The 26,886-nt window shown below is 43.8% G+C and overlaps 1 protein-coding gene across 1 annotated transcript; it reads left to right on the top strand.

Annotated features, from left to right (window-relative positions):
* On the top strand, window positions 1-26,416 carry tulp4a (TUB like protein 4a). Its single transcript, XM_061091741.1, has 14 exons — window positions 1-61; window positions 1,198-2,117; window positions 13,184-13,312; window positions 14,181-14,342; window positions 14,634-14,814; window positions 17,663-17,770; window positions 17,959-18,125; window positions 18,408-18,632; window positions 18,847-19,081; window positions 19,781-19,925; window positions 20,462-20,606; window positions 20,733-20,826; window positions 20,927-24,363; window positions 24,471-26,416. Exons 2-14 carry the CDS (start codon window positions 1,866-1,868, stop codon window positions 24,585-24,587), a joined length of 5,397 nt encoding a protein of 1,798 aa, XP_060947724.1. The 5' UTR covers window positions 1-61; window positions 1,198-1,865; the 3' UTR covers window positions 24,588-26,416.
* Window positions 26,417-26,886: the final 470 nt, after the last annotated feature.

A 26,886-nucleotide genomic window follows, 5' to 3' on the forward strand; every position in this document is an offset into this window, starting at 1 on the left:
AGCACCACCACCATCTCCACCTCCAGCTCCACCACCAGCTCCACAGCAGAACACCACCGAGGTAAGCGTTCGTGCTTCTCCCGCAGACGGCACGACTCCCTACGTTGTCCTCCGCACCACCCTCGCATCGTTACCGTGAATACATGTCTGCTAACGCCAAGCACCACCGGGATAAACAGCGGTGCTAACGGGGCTAGCCGCCTCCTGGCTAGCGAGGGAAGGAGCCAGCCTCTCCACAGCCGAGGTGGCTTCAGGCTCCGCTAGCGTTAGCTGCTCGGCTAGCCGGAGAGCTACATCCCTGCCTGCTGCTGCTCTTTGTGGAGGAGACAACACAGGCAGCCCACGGTAGCTACCCCCCCCCCTCCTCCTCCCAGTAGCATCCCAGGTTGTTTTGCCATCCCTGCGTTTAAGTAGATTTATCAAACGTGGACGTGTTAATCCCGCAGCGGACATGTTCTGGTCTGTAGAGACCCACGGAGCTCTGGATCCAGGGACTAGCTAGCATGGGGATAGCTCCCGGGGATGTCCTCATCCTCTCCCGGGCTTCATGGTTGTCATGTAGCATCGCTTAACGGTGACGTGACACCAGACGGGCATATGTTCGTGTTTTTGTTTCGTCTGTTCACTTGAGTGGTTGTGATCTTTTATTACAGTGATTTTATCCAAATGGCATTTATATTTTCATCCATCGTTTCTCATTGTGTTAGTCAGAGCCTGCTGCTCCGTCTCTGTCTTGTCCTCATTTGATTTCTCGCCACTGCCACTGTCTGGATTTAATTTGTCTCCTTTCTTCTTTTTTTTTTATCACGTTGTTTGTTTGTTGTTGTTTACAGCTCCTCTGTTTCCCACTTTAGCCCCTAAGGCCCTTTTTGTTCCATCCGGCATCTTAATGAAACGAGAGCTGAAATGATACATGGTCCTTTTTAAATAATTCATCACTTAGTTAAATATCCTTTCGCCGAGCAGGATAATCCTGAAGTAAAGTGTTGGCTCAGGGAGATATCAGTAATTGTAAGTGAGGACGTTTAAAGCAAACGCATTAGTATTTCAATTAATGGCTGTAGGCTGCAGGTGAGTGCTTTCAGCCCCTTTTCATAATAAGACTCAGCCATTTGTATATATGACACATTTCTTTATTTGAGAGCGGCCATTTATGTGTAATAACAACACCCTTTATGTTATTTTATTTTTTTACAGCAGTCCTCCATGGGATCCCCGGGGCGGGTTAAAAAGATGCCATGACGTTACCAGGGGTAGACAGCTGATGGAGAGGAGACCCTGGTCCTCCTCTCTCTCACACTCAGCCTGGATCGTATGAGGAGGATGTGGAGCCGAGAAATGAAACCCTGAACTGGCCTGACACTTCACTCACGTCAAACTGGAAGCGCTGGGTTGTGTTGAATGGATTGCGAGAGTTCACAAGCTTTTTTGTGGATGTTTGTTTTTGATCAGCTGACACTAGTCTGGAACTTACCACAGAGGATTTCTAAATATTTATTGCGATTCCCCCGTCTGTTGCCTTGTTACTGAGACGTCATCAGCGAGGCAGCTTACTGATCAAACACATCACAATGACTTGAATGAGTGCCTTTTGTTGTGTGTGTATCCCATCTGGGTACATGTCCCCAATTCAACAACCTCATTTGTGCTTTCACTGATCACCCTCAATCTGTACTGCAAATCAAGGAGACAGCCGAGGGAAAGCGCCAGTACTATGCACCGTTTCCGCTGTCTCGCATCCGACAACGAACCAGTAACCTCAGCGGAGGAGAGGAGCTCATAACGGTACCGACCCTCCCTCAAAGAACCTCCTGACCTCCCGCCTGGTACTGCTTTCATCCACTGGGGTGTAGAGAGCTGCAGGGATGTTCGCCGCCGTGGAGCATGGTCCTGTCCTCTGCAGCGACTCCAACATCCTTTGCCTGTCCTGGAAGGGCCGGGTGCCCAAGAGTGAGAAGGAGAAGCCGGTGTGCAGGAAGCGGTACTACGAGGAGGGCTGGCTGGCTACTGGGAACGGCCGAGGAGTCGTCGGGGTCACGTTCACGTCCAGCCACTGTCGACGGGACCGGCCCACTCCACAGAGAGTAAACTTTAACCTCAGAGGACACAACAGCGAGGTAAGAAGAGTTTAATGAGAAAATGTGTGCAGGATCGTTGAAAAAGAAAGTCAGGTGGTTAAGATCAACAGACAATTCTGAGTGAAATTATTAGTTAGTGTGGCGTTCTGACGATCTTTATTTTATTGTAGATATACCCTACCAACTAGTACCTGCCCATTTCAGTGGTGGTCATACATTTTTCTATAGGAATATCCTCTTGATCATGTGCCAAAACTGTTAAGCAGTATTCATTAAGCAACCATCATAATTTTAAATAGGAATCTTTACATCAAAAATATTCTCAACACAATACAGCATTTGTACTTAGTCCTGTCGCTCATCTGACCCTATTCAACATAAAATCTTCACTATAAACCGCAGCAAAACATTAGATTCTTCATTTAGCCTAATGGTGATAGGTTATTGATTCCATTGATCCTCTTAGAACATGCTTCTCAAACCCTCTCCCCCCTTTACACCAGGAATGCAAGTCACTGCAAATTATTCTTTTTTTTTTACTGTTGGTACTCGGGTGTTCAAGAAATGGATTTGAAGTGTAACATTTCCTTATCCAAGCTTGTCGGACTGCAGTGTCAGGTGCATTTACTGATTTGACTAGACTTGACTAACTCGTTGTTGACACCTTGCACTAGCTCTCCCTGCTGTTCCTCAGTCAAAGTACTTCAGTGCTTCACTCCCTGGGATCTTATCTCTTACCATGGTTATACACTCCCGAGCTTTCCAACACCATTGCACTGGAGACCGTTTATGTTGTTTTCGAAAGGTCAGCGGAGTAATGTCCGGGTCTGTTGCCCACCACGTGTTTGAATATTCCCGTCGGTGTAGAGCAGGGCTGGAACAAGTGGAAACTGCACACAGGTTGCTTTATTTCTTTCAGTGAGCATAACTCTTCGTCAGATGGAGCAAGGTGCTGAGTCATCATTCCATACGGCAGCTGAGGGGAGAGTGGATGAATCCCTACAGAGAGTGACTGAAGCAGAAATGTCATTTAACGCTGCCCACTTGAATCTGGTCCAAGTACTGAAATTTCCCTTTTGTTCTCGTGTATGCACTGCAGAGGAGCTTAAAACCTGCACAACTCTAATTTACACACCTTTTTACATATATATTTGACATCAGCCCCATATTCACAATGACGTATACCTTTTGTGTATTAAAATTACCAATCTCACTGTTAGAGAAGCTGCATAATAACAGGGTTTGCGGTTGGGTTTTCTTATTGCATCCCTGTTGATGCAGTTGCAATTGATTTCCTACCATTGATTCAAACGTAACTTTAACAGCACATGCCTTTTATATAAGATGTAATATTTTATATAAGATGTCATATTTTAAATCTTTACTATTTGGCTGCCATTCATCTTTGAGACCATCACAATTTACACAGCTCACGAAGTTTTATTCACCCAAATGTTTTTGACTCTTTCCTTCATCTGGTGGAGATATATGCAACCTGTTTTTATTCTAATGGAGTAAATGGCAGCTCACCCTGCAGCACCTCCATTTTTTGGGAGTTCGCAAAGATTGAAATTCTACCATTGAGTTTCATTTAATAAACCCATACAACTTTTGATTTTAACTATCAAGATGGTTTTCATATTTGATGCTGCAACTGGGAGTAAAATGCATTTCCCCACTGCCGTCTGCAAATCTGTAGTAACGTCCTCTCCACTTCCACTTCTAAATTGGATTCAAAGCAATAAATGAATGCGTTGAGAAATGTGATTTCCATCACTTGTCCACCCAATGCATAATTTGGGATTTCTGAAAGTAGTGGAAATCAGGTCGCCCAATGAATTCTGTCAAATTTATGATAGATCTGTGCTTTCACTCACTCACATCATTTTCCATCAAAGTTATGATGAGGGCAGGAGAAAAAGCAGTTTGCTCTATACAGTCCAACACCACGGAAAAGCACTCTTAAAGAATTTGGTATATAGTATCCTGCCGAGTTATAAAATGTGCTTTAGAACAGAGAACACTGGCCTCTTCTGTCTGTCTTGTTTGTTATTTGCTTTGTTGTTTCTCAGTCTGTTTGACCTGCCTGGAGGAAGGGATCTGTTCATCCTGTTGTCTGACACATTTTCACTTTACTACCATGGAGGCCACGATATAATTTCTAGTAATATTGGTCCTTTTGAAGGCCAAAAGGAATATGAGGAGCAGAGTCCAGGTCCAGTGGTTGATGAGATGTCGTTGTGAACAGTCACTTTTGCAAATGAATGTGTCAAAATGTAGTCGTTTTTTGTGTTCCTCTCTGGACGGAGATATTTGGTAAAACGAAGGTGGTGGTGTTGATGAAATACCCACAGTAGTGTAGACAAGGCAAACATATCTGGAAGTGGTCTTCCCTTTCTTTCTATAGTCATTTTAACATTTTATTTTGGTGAATCCGAGCCATGCAGAAAGCTCAGTTCATCTTACTGGGCTCTTTCATTCTTCAGGCAAAAACTCATCTCTCATTAGCCTTTTGTGTAGTTTTTTTTAAAGAACTATTTCATTACATTTAGACAACCTTCCCTTGTCTTTTAAAGCTGCTTACTCAGCAGAAAAGGCAGTCACTTCCTCTCACCGTCCCGTCCGTGGAATGACAGCGCCGTCATTGACCACTTGTCGTTGCTTGTGACGAGTGTCCTTTCATGTAAATTGGCTCAAGTCATTTTATGAATGAGCACACGCACAAGAAATGCAACATGAATTCATCTCTTAGGTGTCTGCTCCTGCCAAGATCAATACACATGCCAGCATCCTTGAGTTGGACCATTATTCCTGTTGATGGATAGACCCGAGTGTCCTGTGATCATGGCTAATGTAAGCGAACGACTGAAGGGATGTCTTTTTTGGACACTGACCATTACAGGCAATGCATTAAGGTAAAGGTTAGATCTTAAGCTGTCGAATATCTGTTAAGAACAGGGTGGATGGGTAGAGGTCTGTATTCTTGTCGAGGGTGGCTCTGCCCCTGCCTGGATAAAGGGGTTTGATTTACAAGGGCACTTGGATAAAAGAGTCTTATGTTGTTGGTGAAGCTCAGCTGTTGTCTAGCCATATCATCTCTTCTGAAAGCTCTCACGGTCTCCTTCAGCTAATTAAAAGGTTTCTCAAGGCCTATGATGCATTTCCGAGGAAGGTTTGTCCTCCTCCTGTGTCTAATTCTCCTTCGGTGAATGTGACAGGTAATTACAAGGTATCCGCTTCAAAGACAGTGATGTATACATGTATTGGTGCCCTGCTCTTTCTGTCTCAGTCTCCCACTGCCACATGTGTCATACTAGTCTCATGCTTTTTGTATTTTCATGGAGCTTGGTTTCCTAGAAAAAAGTGTCAAGCCTACATTTCACTGTCTGGTCAGTTTTCTATTCTGAGAAAGTGATAAAGAAAAATCCTGGAACAGTCCCTTTGTGCAGATCCGCCCAATTGGTTCTTTCTCGGCCCATGTGCCATCCTTTCACCAAGTTTAACAGAAATCTGTATTTTGGCGTAATCCGGCTGACGACAAACAAACCAACCAACCATCAAAATACTCAGCAGTGAAAACATAACGTCCTTGGTGGAGGTAATTGGTCTGAAATGTTGGTCTTAACCAGAGCTGCAGTAAACTGTTATCTTCATTGCTGATTAATGTATACATTTTTTTTATAGATTTGCTTGGTGTTTGAAATGTCAAATAACTAGTAAAAAAGTGCTCATCACAATTCCACAGAACAGAAATATAGATGCTGTGGCATACACATTTGAGTTGCAGCTAATTCAGACTAAAAATAGATCAACCTGACGAGTAAAACTGTCCTGAAACTATTTTTATGATGTTATTTAAACAGAGCAGCTAACCTTCAGCAGCAGACATGTCATTTGCATCACACTTAAATCCAACTGAAAATAGATGAATGAGAGTTTTCTGTCTTTTTCTATTACTGTACTTCTGATGCCGCAGAGTAGTCCCTCTGGGATGTACATCAGAATACGTCAACGCCTCTTTTGACAATCAAGTGCTTTCCCCCCCACAGTACATTGTGTTGAGATGCTGAACAGAGTGAGCAGCTAGTCACTAGGTGTCCTTTCATTCTCCGTGAGAGCTGAACATCCGAGACAAGCCTGACTATGGCTGTTGACAATGAATGTTTGTCGCAGCATAGGTTTAGGGAAAACTGTCTGTCAGTATCCTGTCGTCTGTCAGAAAATTGTCTGTCAGTATCCTGTCGTTAGCTGTGCCCTGTCAAGAGGTAGAATCATCTTAGGGAAATAGTTTTATTTTTCCAGTGAAAATATTTACCACTGCGGGATCCTTCCATTGCAGATCCAAGCATTTGCTCATTTCTTTAATTGATGTAATGCAGTTTTTGTTTTAAAGTAAAAATCACAACATATTGGTGTATCCTTTGAATATTAATACATAATTGAAAGGGGACAAACTCTAAATATTGTGTTATATAACTGCTCCTTTGCATGTCACCCTTTTGTCGGCGCATTTTCCAGCAAATACATTACATCCTCTTGCATGCAGTGTGATAACCTCCTTATCACTGGCTCCTGTTGTGTTTGTCACAATAAGCTGGAGTTGTTGCAGTCAGAAAGTAGAACATTGAGTGACGGTCTCAGGAGAGGACAGGTTGTTGAAAATATGCACAGAGACAAAGGCCTCAGCACATTGTCTTTGTAGTCATGGATTTTTACAACTGAAAACCCTTTATAGTGATGAATGGAAAGTTTTGACTTCTGAAAGTGTTTACTTATATCTACACTTTGACACCATTCCCATGAGTCTGATAAGTGCAGTCCCACCTGCTTGTTTCCCCCTCAGAGGCCAGAACCAGGCTCTTTGCTCAGGCACAAGTGTCTATAAGGCCTTAATCCAACAGAGACCCCTGACCCCAGGACACCGGCTCGTGTTTACCACCTCACCGTGTAGGTTGAACTCCCAGTGAAGCCTTTGTGGCCTACATGCTGAGCCCAGCACTGATTTGATCAGATGCTCCTTCCCCTACAACGTATTAACAAAGCATATTTTGGGTTTTTATGCTTTAGAAACTTTTGTTGTGTAACTTGGTGTGGTTCAAATTGCAAAATGTCAAGTGACACCCAGGTTTTAACAAAAGCACTCCAGAGTTGAAGTATGTTATTTTTTTTCTTTCCCATATTTGTCTTGTTTTTCGACTTCATGAGGTCTTATGAAACTTTAACAAGAGCTGCTGAGATAAATATATGGGTTGGAGTGAATCTATTTTTCTAGCCCAACATGATGTTTCCCTCAGCCTCATTTTTTACTTAATGTTTTCATGCATTAAAAGTTGTGTCCTGGCAAAGCCTCATAAATAAATCAGTTTACATCTCTGTTAAAGGGCCTGTGCAAGAACCAGCACTGATCTGGGACCTGCACCGCTTTTTTAAAATGGGCAGGGAGGAGAAGAAGGATACTGAGGGACTTCAACAAATGCATCTGTTCAGATTCAGTGGGGAACATGGTAATAAATTGCAAGACAAGCAGAAAGTAGCTTCCTGAAACAAGCTGAGGAAAGTTTGAGTAAAGTGGTGATTTTAATGGTTTGTGCTGAATTTCTACATCAGAGTTTTTCATCAGTGTTGTTCACCTCCACATCCATCACCACCTGTGTTCAGAAACTTATCTGTGATCCCTTGTCTTGTTGCACTGTTTAATTACTTCCTTTCTCTGCACCACAGCTCTGCACCCTCCTCCATCAAAATGTGTCCTCCCTTGTGCTGGTCACTAACCTTGTCTTTGCTCTTACACATCTCCTTCTTGTTGACTACCTTCCTCTCCTCTCTCCTTATCTGACCTATTGACATTTTAAACCCTGCTCAGGACTGAAGTACATGAACCCTCCGATGCATTAAAATGGTCTAACCAAATGTGCTACTTCTTACATTCTCAAAACTGGCTCGTTACTTGAGCAGCGGAGGTTGGCACCGCACGCCTCTACGCACGGCGCACCTCTCTCTCTCTCTCTCTCTCTCTCGCGGCCCCCTCCCTCGGGAGATGTGCAGGTCCGGGGGCGTGTTTGCCGTCGGGGGGAGGGGGGGGGGGGGGGGGGGCAGCGCGAGAGGTTTGTCTATCCCTCAGCAGGTTCACCTTCAGAAACCTTGTTAACTTTTACTTCCTCTAGAATAGTCCAGTTTGATCGTCTTCTCGGCTCCGCCAGGGCCGTGACCGACTCTGGAGGGGCCGGTCGGAGGACCTCACTAAACCATCCAATGGGGACTAGCGATGTGTGTGGGCAGGGACTTAATCAACAGCAGCACATTCCCCATCCATTTATTCCCTTTAGAATGATCCAGGTGCTCATGCAGGAGCTCGGTTCAGTTCATCTTTAGTATTCTGTCTGAAATTTGGCAGCAAAACGAGACTGTGTCCAGTGATTTTTTCTTCTCTGTACTAGCCCTGCATGTGCAGGCTGTTTACAAAAGAGAAACTATCTTATTTTGTGTGCCTTGTTTCCCTTTGCTGAGTTATCATAAGGGGCATTGTGTATCACTCCTGCTACTGATGAGAGGTCCATGTTAAGTGATATTTACAGAATGTTTTAGTGGTTATACTGTGGTTTATTAATGTTCTTGGGCACAAGAGGCACTTGTTTATATTTGATTATTTGTTGTCTCTAGAAGTTCAGATGCACTGGTCCATTACTATTTGAACCTCACCAAAATTGGTAAAATTATACATTATATACATTATATTCATATTGTTGTTATAATTTTTCAGTCAGTTGAGATCAATCTTGAGGAGAAACATTTTAGGTTGTTTTGTGTCTGTATAGGCCTACTATAAAAAGCACTTGGTACTTGTACTTTTACTTTTGATACTTAAGTACATTTCAACACCAGATACTTTTGATACTTAAGTACTTTTAATATGAGCTACTTTAAGACTTTTACTCAAGTCATTTTCTGACGGGTGACTTTTACTTTTACCGAAGTCAGGTAAGATATCTCTCCTCTCTCCTTATCTGACCTATTGACATTTTAAACCCTGCTCAGGACTGAAGTACATGAACCCTCCGATGCATTAAAATGGTCTAACCAAATGTGCTTAGAGGAAATGGCTTTAGTGTGCTAATCCATCCTCGGAGAGGACTTAACACTCGAGCTCGGGCTGCTTCCTCAGATCCAGGTGTACTTGTCTGATCGCAAGATATTTTCCAAGAGGGACTTTGTGGCCTGTACAGTGGTTTCTCTTTGCTTTGAGCAACATTTGTAGTCAGGGATTGGACAGACATATCTGCATACTTTGTTTTTAGAGTTGTGCTTTTTCAGATACAAACACCTCATTGCATCCGACATGGCTAAGACGAGAAGCTAAAAACCTTCTCTTCTTGCTGGTCTTGTTTTTACTGTGTATCTCACTTAATATTCACTGTTATGTTCCAGAGAGGTGCAGTATTTACTTAACAAAATTTGTGTTGTACAGCCCGGAGAAAGAGAAAAAATGTTTGGTACAAAGAGCCGATTCAGTATCACAAACATCCTCAGGGTATTATTGTAAGTGACTGAAGTCTCTGCATGCTGATGTTTAAAACGCAAACCGTGTGGCCATGTACAGAGGAATTAAGTAAAGTCTGAGACCTCAACGCAATGGACCACTTCAGATTTATGTGCCGCTAAAGAAAAACAAAAACATTTTCTTTTCTTTTTACATTTGATTCATTATATTGTCACTGAATCTGGTGTAAAACCAGTTAATGTCTGCCACATACTTAACTTCTGTTGACTTAAGCACTGTAGAAAGAACATATATTTCACACGTAAAAATAATGAATTGCTAAATAATCAAAATCATATTTAATTAAAGTTTTATCACATTCTTCCTCTACTCATAAACATGAAGATTATGCCTCCCCTGAAGGTCACGTCCCATTGCCCTTTCTGTCACGCTGTAAATCACTGTGTCCCACTTTGCCCATTCTGGCCTCGTTGCTTTTGTATCAGCCCAGCACAGCATTTTTCATTAATTGAGTTTATCATCTGATTTAATAGCATGGTAGACCTAGTTTCACGGGAGGTACAGGGGATTGTGGAGGGAATCTCCTTCCCACTTTCCTTTTCTGCCTTCTGCAGCTTCAGAGTGTATAATAGAATATAAATGTTTGCTTTTCCTGCGTTCCCGTACTACTAGTCCAGCCTGTTCATTTGTAACCTTGCAAAAAGAAAGGTCTCCCATGCAAAGGACCAGTGTTGCCATGGAGCCATGAGCTCACGACCGCACCACGGGGACACTGCACTGTCACAGTGTCCTCTCACTTTTGCTGACTCCAATGCAACCCAAAGCTGTCCCTTGATTTGATTTAGTCCTCTCAGTTAAGTTGCTGGGGTCAGCTCAGCTCCCAGTCTCCAAGTCTCAGCAGGGGCCGGAGCTGCAGTGACAACAGCATGGCACCGCGGGGGGGAAGACGGTGCCAACTTGCCAAGCAGAAGTTGTCAATGGCCGTGTGCGGGCCAAAGAGCAGAATTAAAGGGATTGCAAACATGGACCTGCTCCCTCTCTAATGAGGTATTGGTAGTGAAAGGAGATGAGACAGGTATTTTATTTTTTTGCTATGTCTTTCTTTAACATAGCAAGATAGCAGTCTTTGTAACCTTTTCACCAATTTTAGAATGCAAAAATTCATGGATCTAGATGAAAAAAATCTGACATACAGACTGATACAATATCCAAGTGTGTGTAATTTGGTACAGCTTGATTAAATGTAATCCGAATGCATTCTTCTGAGTGCTATTCTGTTTGTGAGAAGGGAGGGTTTAATCCCCTACCACATGTTTTTGTCATGCACATGAGAATTACTGAAATCTGCATGTGTCTGTTCTGCCCGTGAGCTCTCTGGGCGCTCGCTGTCCTGTGGCTTCTCACTCTTATCCCGTCAGTCTCCATGTGACGTCTGATCTGCCAGATCGCTGCGTCACTGTTAGGTGCTCAGCTGTCCCCCTTGCGGGATGCCTGACTGGCTCTCACTAATCTCCACACTGAGCTAAATTTATACACACACACACATAAACACACTGACACATGCTGTATTATACTCTCTTCATAGGGATGCAGATAAGTATGTTCACATGCATCGTGTGTAAGCCCTATGCTTTTTTCTTCTTTTTTTGTTTTTTTGGCCCTTGTTGGATGTTACAATTGTGCAGACTGTAGTTTTCTAACTTATCTAAAAACCTCATGTCTAGTGGCTGGAGCCAAATTATGTTTAATATTTAGTTCACCAGAGGTTGCAGACAGTGAATCCAGGGGATGGAGTAACGGATCGTTATTCCCCCCCAATGAGATCCTTGTGCATGAAAATGTATCTTTGACAATACTACTGTCGAAGCTTTGCAAACAGTAAGCACTGCTGAATTCGGTGACTGAATGATGGATGGCAGGCGGTTTTTAATGATCCATGAACATGGTCACCTCAGTCAGAATGACAGAAACCTTAGGAGACCCCACCTGCAGACCTGCACACGGTCAGATCTCATTGTGTCCTGCAGTTTGCTAGCTGAGACACACCTATGGAGCACCAGTAGCTTTTTATACCACTTTTTATACCACAGGGAGCAGGGCACGTCTCTTTTAAAAACAGTTGTTAATTGACATAGATTTGTTAATGCAGCCTGAAAGCAATCAGAAGCATTGGTGTCAAACTTTTGCACAGTATAACTCTGGAGAAATTATTGTTTTCTTTGGAGGAAAATATAATTTTCACCTGTTTTTCCGGACCACGGAACGTTAAGACTGTGATTGTTGTGGGGTATGACGAGGAGATGCTTTTAATAAGAGCAAGACTTTTTGCATATCCAACTCTCGGCCACTGATCTGTTGGATTTGCACTCGTAGAGCGTAAACCACGCTAAAACCTGCCCTGTGTTGTGTGACCTAGCGTGTACAACCCACGTGCTTCACTCAGTGAGAACAGAGCTGCTCCCTGCTTAGGATTATTCCTCTGGGAATAGGCTGAGTCACGCTACAGAAGACTAGACCAATAGAGACACAGGGACAAGGGGGGGGAGGCATGGAGTTTGAAATGGTGGTGCGACACTGACAAAGAAAGAGGTTATGAACAGTTTGATCTCTATTGTTCTCTGCCAGTGATCAACACTGACCTCCTCTGCAAATCCTCCCTCAGGGCAACGGAGATCCTGGTCTCTATTTACTCAACTCAGAGCAAATACAGAACCTCATGCATGTGGGAGTCACTGCTGTATGTGGTTGTACAGTTTGTTGTATTCTCTGCTGGGACAGTCATGCACCAAGTCACTCTGTGCCCTCCCTTCACTTGCTGCTTATCTCCTTTCTTTGTATTTCTTACTATCACTTTCTCTTTTAAAGTCACATCTTTAAATCTTTATATTTTTTAGTTTCTCCATAGTCCTTTTTTTCAGCAAATTAAACACTTTTTGATAAAGTGAGAATTAATAACATCCGCCATCACTGTCAAGCTATAATCAGGAGGAACAGTCAGGAATCTGTGGCACAGGGACAGGAAACGGAATAATTGAATCTCATCGTCTTTAATATTCAGGATATTAGCAGCTCCTCTGCGACTCCTTCAAAATGAGGTTAACCCACTTTGTGATGTATTTCCGTCTGGTTTGATACTAATTTTATCTCACTGGGAGCTTGGATTTTACTTTCTGCATTTTAGTTTTTCAGCTGACGTTCTCATTTAGAGCCACTGGTACAGGGCCTGTTCCAAAGCGTATCTCATTAATAGTTGAATATTTTATTGAAATATCTAATTATCTTATTATTTCCATGTCATTAATTAATTAATATTAATTATGGATCCTATTTGAGAGATGCCTTGTCAGGAAATGGGCCATGATTTACAAAATGTCACATTACCTGCTGTTGGTAAGAAAGAAACTGCGTCACAGGACGGCCATTGCTAAATTCTTTACCATCCTCCAAACGACGCAATCTGGAATATAATTTACATATCTCTAAGAAAATTCTTGTTTCACTAGCGGACAGAGGCAGAAACATTAGCTCCCTATAACGATGCATGCTAGTCTCAAAAGTATTTGCCTCTAACACCTCCTTTTTGATTTATTTTCTTTGTGTCTTTCAGGTGGTGTTGGTGCGGTGGAATGAGCCCTTCCAGAAATTGGCCACCTGTGATACAGATGGAGGGATCTTTGTTTGGATCCAGTATGAAGGACGCTGGTCTGTGGAGCTGGTCAATGACCGTGGAGCTCAGGTGTGAGACGCAGTAAAAAAAGATCGACATAATATATCATCAACAATTAAAATGCATTTTTACTCATTTGTAATGTTTTAACAGAAATTAGAGAGAATTCAAAGAAATGGAAGTGTAATGGGTTGAAGAGTCAATATCATAATACAGAACTGCAATGAGAGCTAATTCACAGCAGCAACAATTCATAAACAGAAAAATTGTGATCTACAGTAAGTCAGTGAATATAACTGAATGCAAGTCCCGTTCTTTGACAATGAAAGTTAAGACAACACTTAATTCGTCCCATATTACCAGCATTATGTGGCTGATGGAGTCATTTACGTCTAACATTTCTTTTGATGATTAAAAAATAACTTCCAGGAAAAGTGTGATGCGTAGGCTTCATCGAGCAATCACTGTCACACTCTGAGCTGAGTCTGACACATCCTGACAGCTTCTCATCTTTTGTTATCAATTTATCTGGTAGATGACAGTCCTAACATTACAACAACTCCCCCCAGAGAAGTTTGTATGTCATAAAAGTATAAATATATATGTATATATCTCCTCCTCCGTCCTCTCTCAGTATGAGGCGTTTCAGCAGCCTCCTGAAAAGTGTTTACTGTGGGAGAGAGGAGCTCCCTCTGCTGCGGACTTTGGGATTTTGAGCCATGCACACCATATACATTCACAAAAAAACATATACAACCCACTAGAGGACTAGGAAATACTGAAAAAGCACAAGTGGTCCCCTTTAAAATCCAAATAAGCATTAGAGCGTGTTGATTCTGCACATAACAGGGATATGAATAAATGGGTAATTTCAATAAACCTGGTAATCGCTCAATCGCAGCATTTCAATCTCTCCTGACGTGTCTGTCCGCTGCAGGTGAGTGACTTCTCCTGGTCCCATGATGGCACCCAGGCTCTCATCTCCTACCGCGATGGATTCGTCCTGGTGGGATCAGTCAGCGGCCAGAGACACTGGTCCTCCGAGATCAACCTGGAAAGCCAGATAAGCTGTGGTATCTGGACCCCTGACGACCAGCAGGTAACGCACACATTTCCTCTGAATTTTGTTTTCATGCTGTTACATTGTCAGGTTGGACATCATCGGGCTTTGAGTCGCATCTCTGTCTGTTCCTCACCTTCATCCTATTTATATCCATTTCTCTGACTTGTTTTCCTTGTGATATGCACACTCTGTTTTTGTGATCTTTATCTGTCGTAGTCTTTCCTTTTTCAAAGCGCACCTCTTCTTCCATTACTGCTTACCTGTCTTTGTGTCCTAGTTAATTTTCTCTTCTTATCCTTAATAACCCTTTTACCATTTCTGTCCCAGGTGTTGTTTGGTACAGCAGACGGACAGGTGATAGTGATGGACTGCCATGGGCGCATGCTGGCCCACATACTGCTGCATGAGTCGGATGGCATCGTCGGCATGTCCTGGAACTACCCCAGTTTTCTGGTGGAGGACAGCAGCGAGAGCGACACAGACTCTGACGACTACTCCCCACCACAAGGTTCGTCCGCTCGGAGTTTGATTTGAATCCTAAATTCTTAATTATGCACATGTTCGGTCGACTCAAGTGAACAATCACCCGGTTAACCTGGAAAAGAAAAATGTGTTGTCTTGAAATAAGATCAGATAAGCAACTCTTTTAAATCTAAAAAAGACAACGGAGAAATACAAATGATAGAAATATCAGTTTAAAAAAATCTGGACTGTTTTATTTATTTTTTCAACAAAAGACCCCGGAGTCTTGTAAAATAAGCTATCAAGGATATACTGTATATGCTAGTTTATGTTTTGGCCTCAGTCGAGCAAGCAACTATTCCCTCGTACAGGGTTTCCCCCAGAAAACTTGCTTAGCCTGGTGGTAGGGCTGCTAGAGGGCTGGGGGGGGGGGGGGGTGTGTGTGTCGGATTTTGACCTGGACACCACTGTTTCTTATACTCTAAACAGTATAAGAAACAGTGGTGATAAGGGGTTAAATAGATACTTTGATATCTTTTTGAGTTGCACTGCTGACTTAACTTATAAGCCCTCTTTTTTATTTATTTTTTATCACGTTGGAGTTGCTAGTTTAAACCTACAGTTTTGCACTTTAATATTTGAGCCTTTGTTTACATTTTGTTTTGTGCTGCATTATATGGTGACATACAGTTTGTTGTTATCAAAATAAGATTAACTGAATTGAAATGGTCAATTTGATTTTTTTGGAGGAAAATTAATCGTTTACATTAATCGACTAATCGATAAAATAGTCGTCAGATTAATCGATAGAAAAATAGTCGTTAGTGGCAGCCCTACTTAATATTTAAAAAAAATCAAGTTTGCTGTGAACATAGCAGTCAGGCCTCTTATTTCAGAAACAATGTACCGTAACAGTTAGGTTACCAATAAAAGGTTAGCCTACTACTTCTTTGCTTTCAGCTAGCTACTCAAACAGACAAGCAACAAAATAACAAACAAACAAAATACACAGGCAAGTGTCGGCCTACTTTGAAATAAATTAAACACAGAACTTTGTAGGGCTATTTGAGTCCTCCTCATATTTGTGGAAAATGTATGAAATAAGAAGTACCCTATTTTTAAATAAATAAAACCAAATAGCTGCAGCCTAATCGTGTAACGGACTAGGTTTATGTTTATGTTTGGTTTTGACTTATGTTCAGTAAAACACTGTGTTGAAGGAGCGTTCTTATGTCCGACGGTCAGTGAAGTGGTCTGGGTGGGACATGTGACTGTTTGGACCAATAGGATGGTTGCTTGGGGATCGGGGCTCAATGAGGAAGTGAGGTGTTGTTGATGTGCGCGAGTGACGGATTTATTTATTTTTTTAAATAAAAAGAACAAGCGACGCTTAGCCTGGCGGGGGGGGGAGTATATAGGACTATACAGCACTGGGGGAAACCCTGCTCGTAGATTCTCCTCCAACTAAAGCCTCTTTTCCACTGGTCAAAAAAACTCATTAACGCCCACTAACATCTGGCTTTCGTCTCCAATGGAAATCGATACAATCTGCGTCTACCTGTGTTTAGAAACCCTGATATACCTGCTTATTTTGGTTTAAAAGAGGTGCATGTTCATTTTAGATTCGTCGTGATTTACATATTTTAGTTATTTGTTGCCAATCTCTGGGACATGAGCAGTCCCATAAGGAAAGATTTGCATGTATTTAGCTCTCCTCACTCATGAAACATATGATTTCAGTGTGCACACCAGCCCATGGAAGGACCCCATCTTAATTGCTCACTGTTTTGTCTTTTTACGTCCATGTCTCAGCACCTCCCAGTTGCTGAGGCTGAACTGATGATGGTCTGTCATGGTCCCCCTGTGCCCCCCCCCCCTTTAACCATAAGCCAAGCGGTAAAGCTGAAAAAGTGCTTGCCTTAGCTAGAACACTGATAATGTTCTAACTCACTAATTAATCCAGTCAATAGTAATTGATTGGGCTTGATTAAGCTTGATAGAAATGATCTCAAGTCAACAGCCTGACTGAGACACCAGGCTGCCCCCCCCTTGCCAGATCTCTCTGTCATGATATATGATTATGATCTGTCTTTGCTGCCAAGCACAGCACAACACACTGAATGTACAGCAGTATCCTATATTTGAGTTGATGCAAAACCCATTGCATTTTGATGAGGTATAAATGTAGTCACTGTTATTGGACTGAGAGTCGAGTGGAGTCGGATATTTTACCGGTGTTAGTATTTGGGTCATTGCCGGATGATGTGAAAGGACACTCAAGGATTTTTTGTTTTAATGTGAAACACATGGGCTGTAGTGTGTGTGAAGGTGTATTATTTATATCAGTTTAACTGGGAATGGCAGTTGTGTGCAGCAGTGAAATGTGCTGAGTGTGTTATAGTGCAGTTTTGTATTCCTGTGAATGGGACACACTTAAAATGAATTACAACTGCCAGGATATGGACCTGTCTCCCATAACGGCCCCGACGACACCGACAATAAACGCACACAGCCCTCCGTGCATCCAGGCCGGTTTTATGGCCCACTCCGGAGATGAATATTGATCACCTAATCCTCTGTAGGTTACCAGTGTGATGCCTCATTTATGGCTGCAACTTACAATTCTTTTCACTGCCAATAATTTTCTCGATTACTCGTCTCGTTTAAAGAAACAATATAAATAAACATACGTCACAGTTTTTTAAAACCCCACAGTGATGTCAGCAAAATGCTTTTTTTTTTATAGCTCTAGTCCCTGAATGGACATTTATCAACATCCACTCCCAGCACCACATGACCTCAGTATACAAACATGTGAGTCAGTACAGCTGTCTGTCACCTCACTGTGTTTCTGCAACACTGAGATGTTTGTGTTGTTCTTTGTCTCTCCTCAGTGCACAACCAGAGGCCATTGCTGACAGTCAGCTTCACCTCTGGTGACATCAACCTGATGAACAACTACGATGACCTCTCTCCCACCCTCATCCACACCAGTCTAAAAGGTGAGTGGGTCTCTTTATTTATCATTTATACTGTTTCATATAACGTACAGTGTCGTTGCAGCTATCTTTTGTTTCTCACACAGAAAAAGCCTTGAGGAATGATGTGCTTTCTTTCTTTCTTTCTTTTAAATTACCTGCATATGTCAATGTTCATAACGCTGTGAGTACTTTTCTTTCTTGTGCTGTAGATGTGGTGGTCCAGTGGTGCTCACAGGGAGACCTCCTGGCAGTGGCAGGGATGGAGAGGACAGTCCTCTCCCCGGACCCTTCCTGTCCTCCCCCCACCAGGAACGCCATTGTCAAGTTTTTCAATGTTCAGGGTGAACACATCTACACACTGGAGACACCAGCACAGGTGATAATATTCAGCATTTTATGAGTTTTATTATAATAAAGACTAAAATTTATTTGAGGATGACGTGGCTTTGACCAGAATCTGTTCAGCGGTTCAGCACAAGCATGCACATTGAAGACTGCTCTCCTCAGAATCTGGAAGAATATAGCTCTTGCAAAGTTCAACAAAGAATTTTATCATCGTTGTTAAAGTCAAAACCACAAGATTTCATTTAATGTTTGACATTAACCTTATGAAAGGACCTGGTGCCTTCTGTAATGTATCTGCTCTATTCTCCTGCAGCGTCCGATCACAACACTTTGCTGGGGTCACCGGGACTCCCGTCTGTTCTTGGCGTGTGGCCCAGCGCTTTATGTTGTGCGAGTGGAACACCGCGTAGCCAGCCTGCAGCTCCTCTGCCAGCAGAGCATAGCCACAGCAGTGAAAGAGGAAAAAGATGTTGCCAAGCTCACCATGCCTTCCCGCCTCTGCTCCTACGTCACTGCCGCTTTCATCCCCACCATCAAGGTAACACAAGGGAGGAGGTTGTGAAGAGCCATTAAACCATAACAATAAATGTGAAGGGCTTCCAGGAAATTATCTCTATGCATACCAGTGTTGTTATAGATGTCACCTTCTTAGACCTTAAATGACTTAGGTGAACAACCTCTATAAAATAGACACCAGGCAAACTGACAGCAGAAGTAATGGCAACGTTTTTAAACTACACTTTCTCTTCCAGCCCCCCATCCCAGATCCCAACAACATGCGCGATTTTGTGAGCTATCCAACAGCTGGGAACGAGCGTCTGCACTGTACGATGAAACGTACGGAGGACAACCCCGAGGTGGGGGGGCCCTGCTACACTCTGTACCTGGAGTACCTCGGAGGTCTGGTGCCGATCCTCAAGGGCAGACGAATAAGCAAACTGCGGCCGGAGTTTGTCATTATGGATCCCAAGACTGATGGGAAAACGGGTAAAACTGAGCTTCCTTCATGTTGTTTACCTGATAGAACATAATAAACAAGCAGTCCATCATTTCCCAATTGACATGTTTGCTGAGTGTATATTCCAAGCAGTAAAAATTCTGGAAAATTTGAAATGCTAAATGTCTTCCTCTCAGACACATTTGTCTGCTCCATTACTTTTCCGGTTATTTGAGTTTCTTGCGTTGGTGCTTAGTGAGCTAGTATGTTCTAGTTACAATGGGCAGATTGGGCCCATGTTAATTAAATGCTGCTTAATGGAGGCTCTGATGGCCCCTGGGTTCCTCATAAATCGAAGCGCGCTCTCTGCTTGCAGTGATAAATGAAGCCAACCATGAAATGGTTCCAGCCCATTCACAATTCAATGTTCATCAAATAAATTTGCTCAGCCTAAACCAGAGCAGCACTGGTTCACAGACTCTGTATGAATAAGGAAACCGAGAAAAGAGACTGATTTGATCTAAATGTGTAGAAATGGTGGAAAACAACAAGATCATGTTTTGATAATATTAAGCTTTTTGCTTAAGTAGTAGATTCCTGCATAGCTAACTTTATTGTTAAGATTGTTAAAAAACTGTTGTATGGAGATTTAGTCCTTTCCAGAGTTGTAGATGAGACACCAATAATAATAACCCATTCGCCCCAAAGTAACTATTCTTTCCATCCATCATCTTGTTTTCTCTCCCCAGATGAGATATACGGAAACAGTCTGATATCCGCCATGATCGACAGCTGTAACTGCTCGGACTCCAGTGACATCGAGCTGAGCGATGACTGGGTTGGCAAAAAATCTCCAAAGATATCCAGAGGCAGCAAATCCCCCAAACTGCCCAGGTAACTAGACCCTGCAGCATGTCATCTTTAGCTTATATTTCCTTTTTTAATGGGTTTCTGATCCATTAGCAGGCAACAGTCCACGGGAAACAGTCTGCACATTTCCACAAGACTGGGATCAAGGGATCTTTTTTGTGTGTGCGTTTTAGTTATTTTGTTTGAATCAAGAAACATTTTAATGCGAATTCAGAACTTTTTGAAAACACTTATTTTCCCATATGAACTTAAGTAAGTTAAATTGTTTTTTTCCCGTCATTTCTCTTACGTCATCCTACAACAAACAATTACATAATCATGTTAAATAAGTTTGTTTGTAATTAACCATTCAGTCTCAAACAATATGGTACTAGAATATAATCCTTTTATAGAATTAGTTTTGCATAGTATTTAAGAACTATCTGAGCCCTTAACCCTCTTATATTAACCCTTGACGTCCACAGTGTTCTACTTAGATTTTTGTGTCACTGCATGCCTAAACTTTCTTTTTTTATTCGCTACCTTCTCTGTAGAGACTTAGTTTGTCCCTTTACCAACAGGATCAACATTGATCCCAGAAAATCGCCCAAACTGTCGCGTGCTACACAGGAGATCTCCCGGTCGCCACGGTTACCCATACGGAAGCCCTCAATTGGTTCGCCCAGTCTAGCACGGAGGGAATTCCCTCTAGATGACATCACTCAGGTAAAAGTTGATCTTTGAGCAGAATGAATTTGCCTCACATGTCAGTGCTGCCACCTATGGATCAGTCATGTCCCTGTTTGCCCAGGGTTGTATTTACATAATATGTTTCTCTTTTGTTCGTTGCAGCAAAATTACCTTGCGCAGGTCACATCCAATATTTGGGGAACAAAGTTCAAGATAGTGGGGCTAGCCGCATTCTTGCCGACCAATCTGGGTGCAGGTAACCAATCAACACCTGTGTCTTTGTCAAGTTAATGACTAATTGCTTTCAAATCTCCTTTATTTAATTAGCTAATTTAACCCTGTTCCTTGCCCCTCAGTCATCTACAAGACGAGCCTCCTCCATCTGCAGCCCAGGCAGATGACCATATACCTGCCAGAGGTGCGTAAGATCTCCATGGACTACATAAATCTTCCCGTCTTCAGTGCCAATGTCTTCAGTGAGGATGAAGATGACCTGCCTGTCACAGGCCCTGCTGGTAGCACTGTGGACAACCCTGCCTGCACTGTTAACATCCCCATCGCCCCCATCCATAGCCCTGCACAGGCCATGTCTCCTGCTCAAAGCATTGGTCTGGTCCAGTCGCTCCTAGCCAATCAAAATGTTCAGTTGGACATCCTCACAAATCCCACCACAACCACTGCTGGTGCAGCTGCCGGTGGCTCAGACCAAAGTCAGGACACCATCCTGACAGCCCAGTACACAGTTCCCACCAGGTATTCTAATCCTGGTCAGGTAATCTTTGGAGGGCTGGAAATGAGTCGCCTAATGGTGGGACCTCCGCATTCTCATCATCCATCGCAACAACAACCAAATCACCATCAGCAGCAGCACCAACATCAACTGCAACACCAACAACAACAGCTTCAGCAGCATCACCAACAACAGCTTCAGCAGCAACAGCAACTCCAACAGCAGCAGCAGCAGATGCTCCAGCACCAACAGTTACAACAGCACATTCAGCAGCAGCTTCAACACATGCAGCAGCAGCAGCAGCAACAGCATCAACAGCAGCTGCAGCAGCACATACAGCAGCAACAGCAGCTCCAGCAGCAACAACATCAAATTCAGCAGCAACAGCAACTACAACAGCAACAACAACAGATTCAACAGCAACTGCAGCAGCAGCAACAAATGCACCATCAACAGCAATCACAGCAGCAGCATCAGATGCAACAACAACAACAGCAGCAGCAGCAGCATCACCATCAACTTCAGCATCAGCTTCAGATTCAAATCCCTGTTCCCTCCATGTCATCAGGACAGCCTTCAGGTGCAGCTGTGCACCAGCTCCAGTCGGGGGCGCTGCAGATCCAGATTCCTCATCCACCTGCTGATTTAGTGGTTGAGAGAGCAGTGGGGGGTGAACACGAGCACCTACTGAAAATCAAAACCACTCGTTCAACTCCACAGCTGGCTGAGGGAGATACAGTGGTGTTCAGTGCCCCGCTGGAGCTCAGCAAGATGAACCCCCCGCCCCCCTACCCAGGGACGGTGGCTGCTGCTGTGGCTGCTGCAGCCGCTGCTGCCTCAGCATCAGCCTCCGCCTCCAATTCTGGAACAGTAGGGGGCACCAGTGGGACTCCTCCTCCTGGTGACATTTGTCTGAAGAAGGGAGAGTTTACACTTTATCCTTCAGGTCAGCAACAAGCACAGTACCCCACACCACTGGGATATGAAAGGATAACGACATTTGACAGCAGTGGGAATGTGGAGGAAGTGTGTCGTCCTAGAACGCGCCTTGTCTGCAATCAGAATGTGTTCACACTCCAGGGACCTGGCAGCTCTGCCACTCTCAGGGTCACCTCTTCATCATCATCTTCTTCAGCTGAGAAGAAGATCCAGCTGCCCTATACCTCTGCCACTCTCAACAGACTTACTGCACCTCGCTATTCCATACCCAGCGGTGATCCGCCCCCATACCCTGACACGGCCAATCAGAACAGTGCTGTTGGCAGGAACCCTGGACAGAGGCTTGACAGCAGTCTGATCCATGCCACTCTCAGGAGGAACAGCCGAGAGGCTGCTCTCAAAGTTTCCCAGATGCTGGAACCACCTAGACCACTGCCTCCTAAGGCCAAAAATAGTGCACTAGCAGCCTCATTCCAGCAGAGGGTTCCAACAGCCTTATATACCTGTAGTCAGTGTAGCAGTGGATCCAGTGTTGGAGGTACTGCTCCAGGAAGCGCTAATGGAATAGCTGGAGGAACTATTATCAGACAAGATTTCCCTCCCAGGAATGGGGCCCCACACAGCACAGTTATCGTTCACTCCAACAGCACTACCACTCTGGCCTCCCAGTCCTCTTACAACCTGCTGAGCGCTCTTGAAGGATCTGGGAGTTCAGGAGGAGGAAGCAGCAGAGACAGGGCAGATTATGTTAATTCAGCTTTTACTGAGGATGAAACACTGAATCAGACTCTGAGGCATCTGGCATTAGGAGGAAGTGATGCATCAGGGATGGTTGTCAAACGCCCACCTCCCTATCAGTGGGACCCAGCTGCCACAGAGGAGGTGTGGGTTCCTCAGGAACGGACAGCAACATTGAACCCCACTGGCCCCCCCGGACCCCACAAACCACCCCCACTTATTCTAACCCCAGCTCAGCACTTGGATGTGTCCAGGCTGCCTTTTTTACTTTCTCCAAAGTCACCCACCAGCCCCAGTGCTGCCTCATTTCAAGCTGCAGCAGCAGCTGCAGGCTACCAAGTCTCTCTCCAGTACCCTCCAGCAACCGCCTATTCTGGTGCCACGCTTCAGGCCATCCCAGGATCGCCACGCCCCTGCTCCTCCCCAAAGGAGATGGTGGCACCAGTACCCTTCTCACAGCAGGAAGCAACCCTTGTCTTACCGCCAGGTTACGCAGCCAATCTGGCCAGCCTGGCTTGCTGCCCCCTCCCACCCATGTATCCAGGAGGAAGCGCTTGTTCCGGGCTTCCCATTCCTCCCATTAGTCTTCACACTCCTTGGGGTACCTATAACTCCTGCCCCCCTATGCCCAGTCCTGCAGTACCGCTCCCACCGAAAGCCTCCCACATGACGGTAGACAAAAATGTTCTCTCTCCTCCTCCACCTCCACCGCCACCGCCACCCCCTCCACCACCACCAGCAGAACTGCAGAGCCATGGAGGACTGCAAGAGGCCATGGCTGAGGCTGGGGACGGTTTTCAGGAAGTGTTGTCTTTGACTGAGAGCCCTGTGCCACAGCGGTCGGAGAAGTTCAGCAAGAAGAACCGCAAGCGGGGGGATGCTCGGGCCGACGAAGCCAACGTGCCACCACTAGCTGAAGGGAGCAAGCCGAAGAAGGAGGGCAGAGCTCTGGGCGATTTTAACTCGCTCATCTCCAGTCCGCGGCTGGGAGGGAGGGACAAGAAGAAGCTGAAGGGACAGAAGGAGCAGCAGTTGAAGGCTAAGAAGTTGAACAAAGCCACTGCCAATAGCGAATTCCAAGACAGTTCAGAAAGTGAGCCGGAGCTGTTCATCAGCGGGGATGAGCTGCTCAATCAGTGCCAGAGCAGTAAGAAGGGCTGGAAGAGTAAGAGGAACATGCGGGCTGCCAGTGAACTGGATGAGATCAAGTGTCGAAAGGCCAACGAGAAGGAGGACCGAGGGCTGGGCAGCCAGGGGTTTGTGTACGTCATGGCCAACAAGCAGCCACTGTGGAATGAGGCCACGCAGGTCTACCAGCTGGACTTTGGTGGACGCGTAACTCAGGAGTCTGCCAAGAACTTTCAAATAGAACTTGAGGGCAGACAGGTAAGAGAGAGCCGGTATAAACAAACACCACTCACTGCATGTTCTTCTCCTACTTATACAGTAGCACCTTTGTGTAGTGTGTCCTAACCCTATTTTTGTTTACACAGGTGATGCAGTTTGGCAGGATTGATGGCAACGCCTACATCCTGGACTTCCAGTACCCCTTCTCTGCTGTTCAGGCCTTTGCTGTGGCTTTAGCCAACGTCACTCAACGCCTCAAATGAAAAGTGCTATCCATACTCACCCCGAGATTTATGTTGGATCTAAATGCAATCTTTTGAATGGGGCACAGTTGTTTCGTTTGAGAGTAATCTTTTTTGATTTCGAAGAGAAGAGTAGAATCCGCCCTGGTCATAGAAAGAGATACAATCATGCTGCACTACACAATGCTGCCAATAGAGTTGGTGCAATAAGCATTGGCTGCATCTGCTAAGGATGCCCTCAGAGTTCTCTCCATTTGGGAGTCGGTGGCACCTTCGCAGTGCATGTAGGGCCAAAGAGTTGAGCTTTGGTAATCATCATGCAAATAAATGCTGCTTTAGCTAGAAGAAGCTTAAAGACGTGAGAACTGATGGGGTGACTGAGAGAGGAAGTGTTGAGGTGCAGTTTTCAGACGAGGCAGCAGTAATACTTGAAAACCACTCTGGATATCAAAGATGGGTTGTTGTTGTTTTTTTTATCCCAGAGCGCACAGGTACTACTGGGCACTGAAATCCATTGCTGTACAAAAAACGTCAGTGAAACAGTTACCACTTTATTATATTGCTTTTGCTTTTAGGATGTTATTAAATGACTAAACATGGTGGAGGGCAGGAGGGACTTTTTTAGTTTTTGCTCTCAGCCATTCCTTCTGCTCAGTCTGTCTAGGCTGGAATTGAGGCTTAGATATATGCATCATTTAGGAGCACTACTAGGAGTTCACCAACTTTGAAAAGTGTGTCAAAGGTCAAGGAGTGAATATGTTTGAGATGAGCTGCAGTCTTTTCCACATGGACTTTGAAGGACGAAGAAATGTTACTCTGTTCCATGGATTAATTTATACGTGCATTTTGTTCCTATCTATTCAGATATAAATTTAAACATTATCATGATTGTTTGTGATATACAATCCTCATACCCTGTCGTCATGGATTTCAATATACCTGCTTTATTTGGGAGACTGGTTACTGAATTTGAATATTGCTGCGTAGTCTGGAGTATTGAGGTGGAAGCGGTGTAAAGAATAGCTTTGACTGACATCCTGTACTTACTGAAATATCTACATATACATGGTGACACAGGCACAGATGGAACAACTTAACCTCTGGGATGAAGTGATTTGTCACCTGCTGTCACTTCTGTGAAGTGAGTGTGTAGTTTGGGGGGGGGCTGACCCTGCTCATAGAGATCACACTAAACATGTAAGCAAGGTACAGGAAATATTTTTGTATATTTCACCTATGCCATTTCATACTCTTTACAGAAGTCATGTAAATACATATTGGTCATGTGTAAATGTCGTAGAGACGATGGTGACTTTGAAAGATGTCTGTTCAACGCCTGTCTCCATTGTGTTTTAAGTGTAACTTCAGGTGTGGAGCGGAGCTGTGTAGTGCTGTTTAGACTCCACAGCCTCGACCACAAACATGTTGTGAAGCTGAAATCATTGTCACTGAATCTTTGAAGTCAGAACTCCAATGAAGGATGAAGCTATTGAAATCTGTTCATTTAGTAAGCTGACACTGAAATCTGAAAAGCTGGTTTATTTTTATTTTTATTTTTATTTCAGGCAGTGAAGCTTGGGTTCGTGTTAAACTAAGGACGGAGCAGGGCCGGTTTATAGGAACGTGTGCAAGAGTAGGCACATTTGCAAATATCTGCTATAAGCTTTATTTGTTTGAGACGGTACCCAAAATCACAAAAAATGCTAGGCTTGATTACGTGAGGTCAATGTGATTGGTGTCACCTCAAATATTTGTGCCAAAATATGCATTTGCTGAATATTTAGAGTTGGAAAAAAAATGGGCCTAGAGGCAAGTGTAACTTCTTGTTATAAAAGAAAGCTGTCACTTTGGACCAGCTCTGCTTTGGTCTCTGACTTTATGAGATTATTACATACTTAAGTGTGATCTGTCCATATCACATTGAGATGCATGTCTGTAAGAGGAGAGTTGGAAGGATGGAGATTGAAAAGGAATCTCGACTGATCCTAGAAAAAATAAAATAAAAAAATATTTTAAAAAACCTGAGCATGGCATAAAAAAATACCCACCTTTTTGTGTTAGTTGTGCAATATTTTGTTTGGGAAAAGAAAATCAATCCTTTGTCATCACTTTTGACCACAGTTTGATACCGTTCTTTTGTTCAGCATCTCAATTGCTGGTCTGTACATTTTATTTATGAGATTATTTCCTAAAGGAGATATAGTATCTATACATACTGTATATTGTGGAGTTTTCCGAACATTTCCTTGAGTTGATAAAAGTTTGTTGAAGCCCACGTTGTGAGGCTGGAATGCCGGTTGGGTGGGGGGTGGTTGGGGTC

Source organism: Limanda limanda, chromosome 18 (assembly GCF_963576545.1).
Source record: "Limanda limanda chromosome 18, fLimLim1.1, whole genome shotgun sequence".
Classification (NCBI taxonomy): domain Eukaryota; kingdom Metazoa; phylum Chordata; class Actinopteri; order Pleuronectiformes; family Pleuronectidae; genus Limanda; species Limanda limanda.

Bases quoted from the DNA above. Each gene is read 5' to 3' on its own strand.
- tulp4a (XM_061091741.1), top strand. From the start codon at position 1,866: ATGTTCGCCGCCGTGGAGCATGGTCCTGTCCTCTGCAGCGACTCCAAC. The intron at 2,118-13,183 runs GTAAGAAGAGTT...TGTGTCTTTCAG, and splicing joins TCAGAGGACACAACAGCGAG to GTGGTGTTGGTGCGGTGGAA. The intron at 19,082-19,780 runs GTAAAACTGAGC...TTCTCTCCCCAG, and splicing joins CAAGACTGATGGGAAAACGG to ATGAGATATACGGAAACAGT.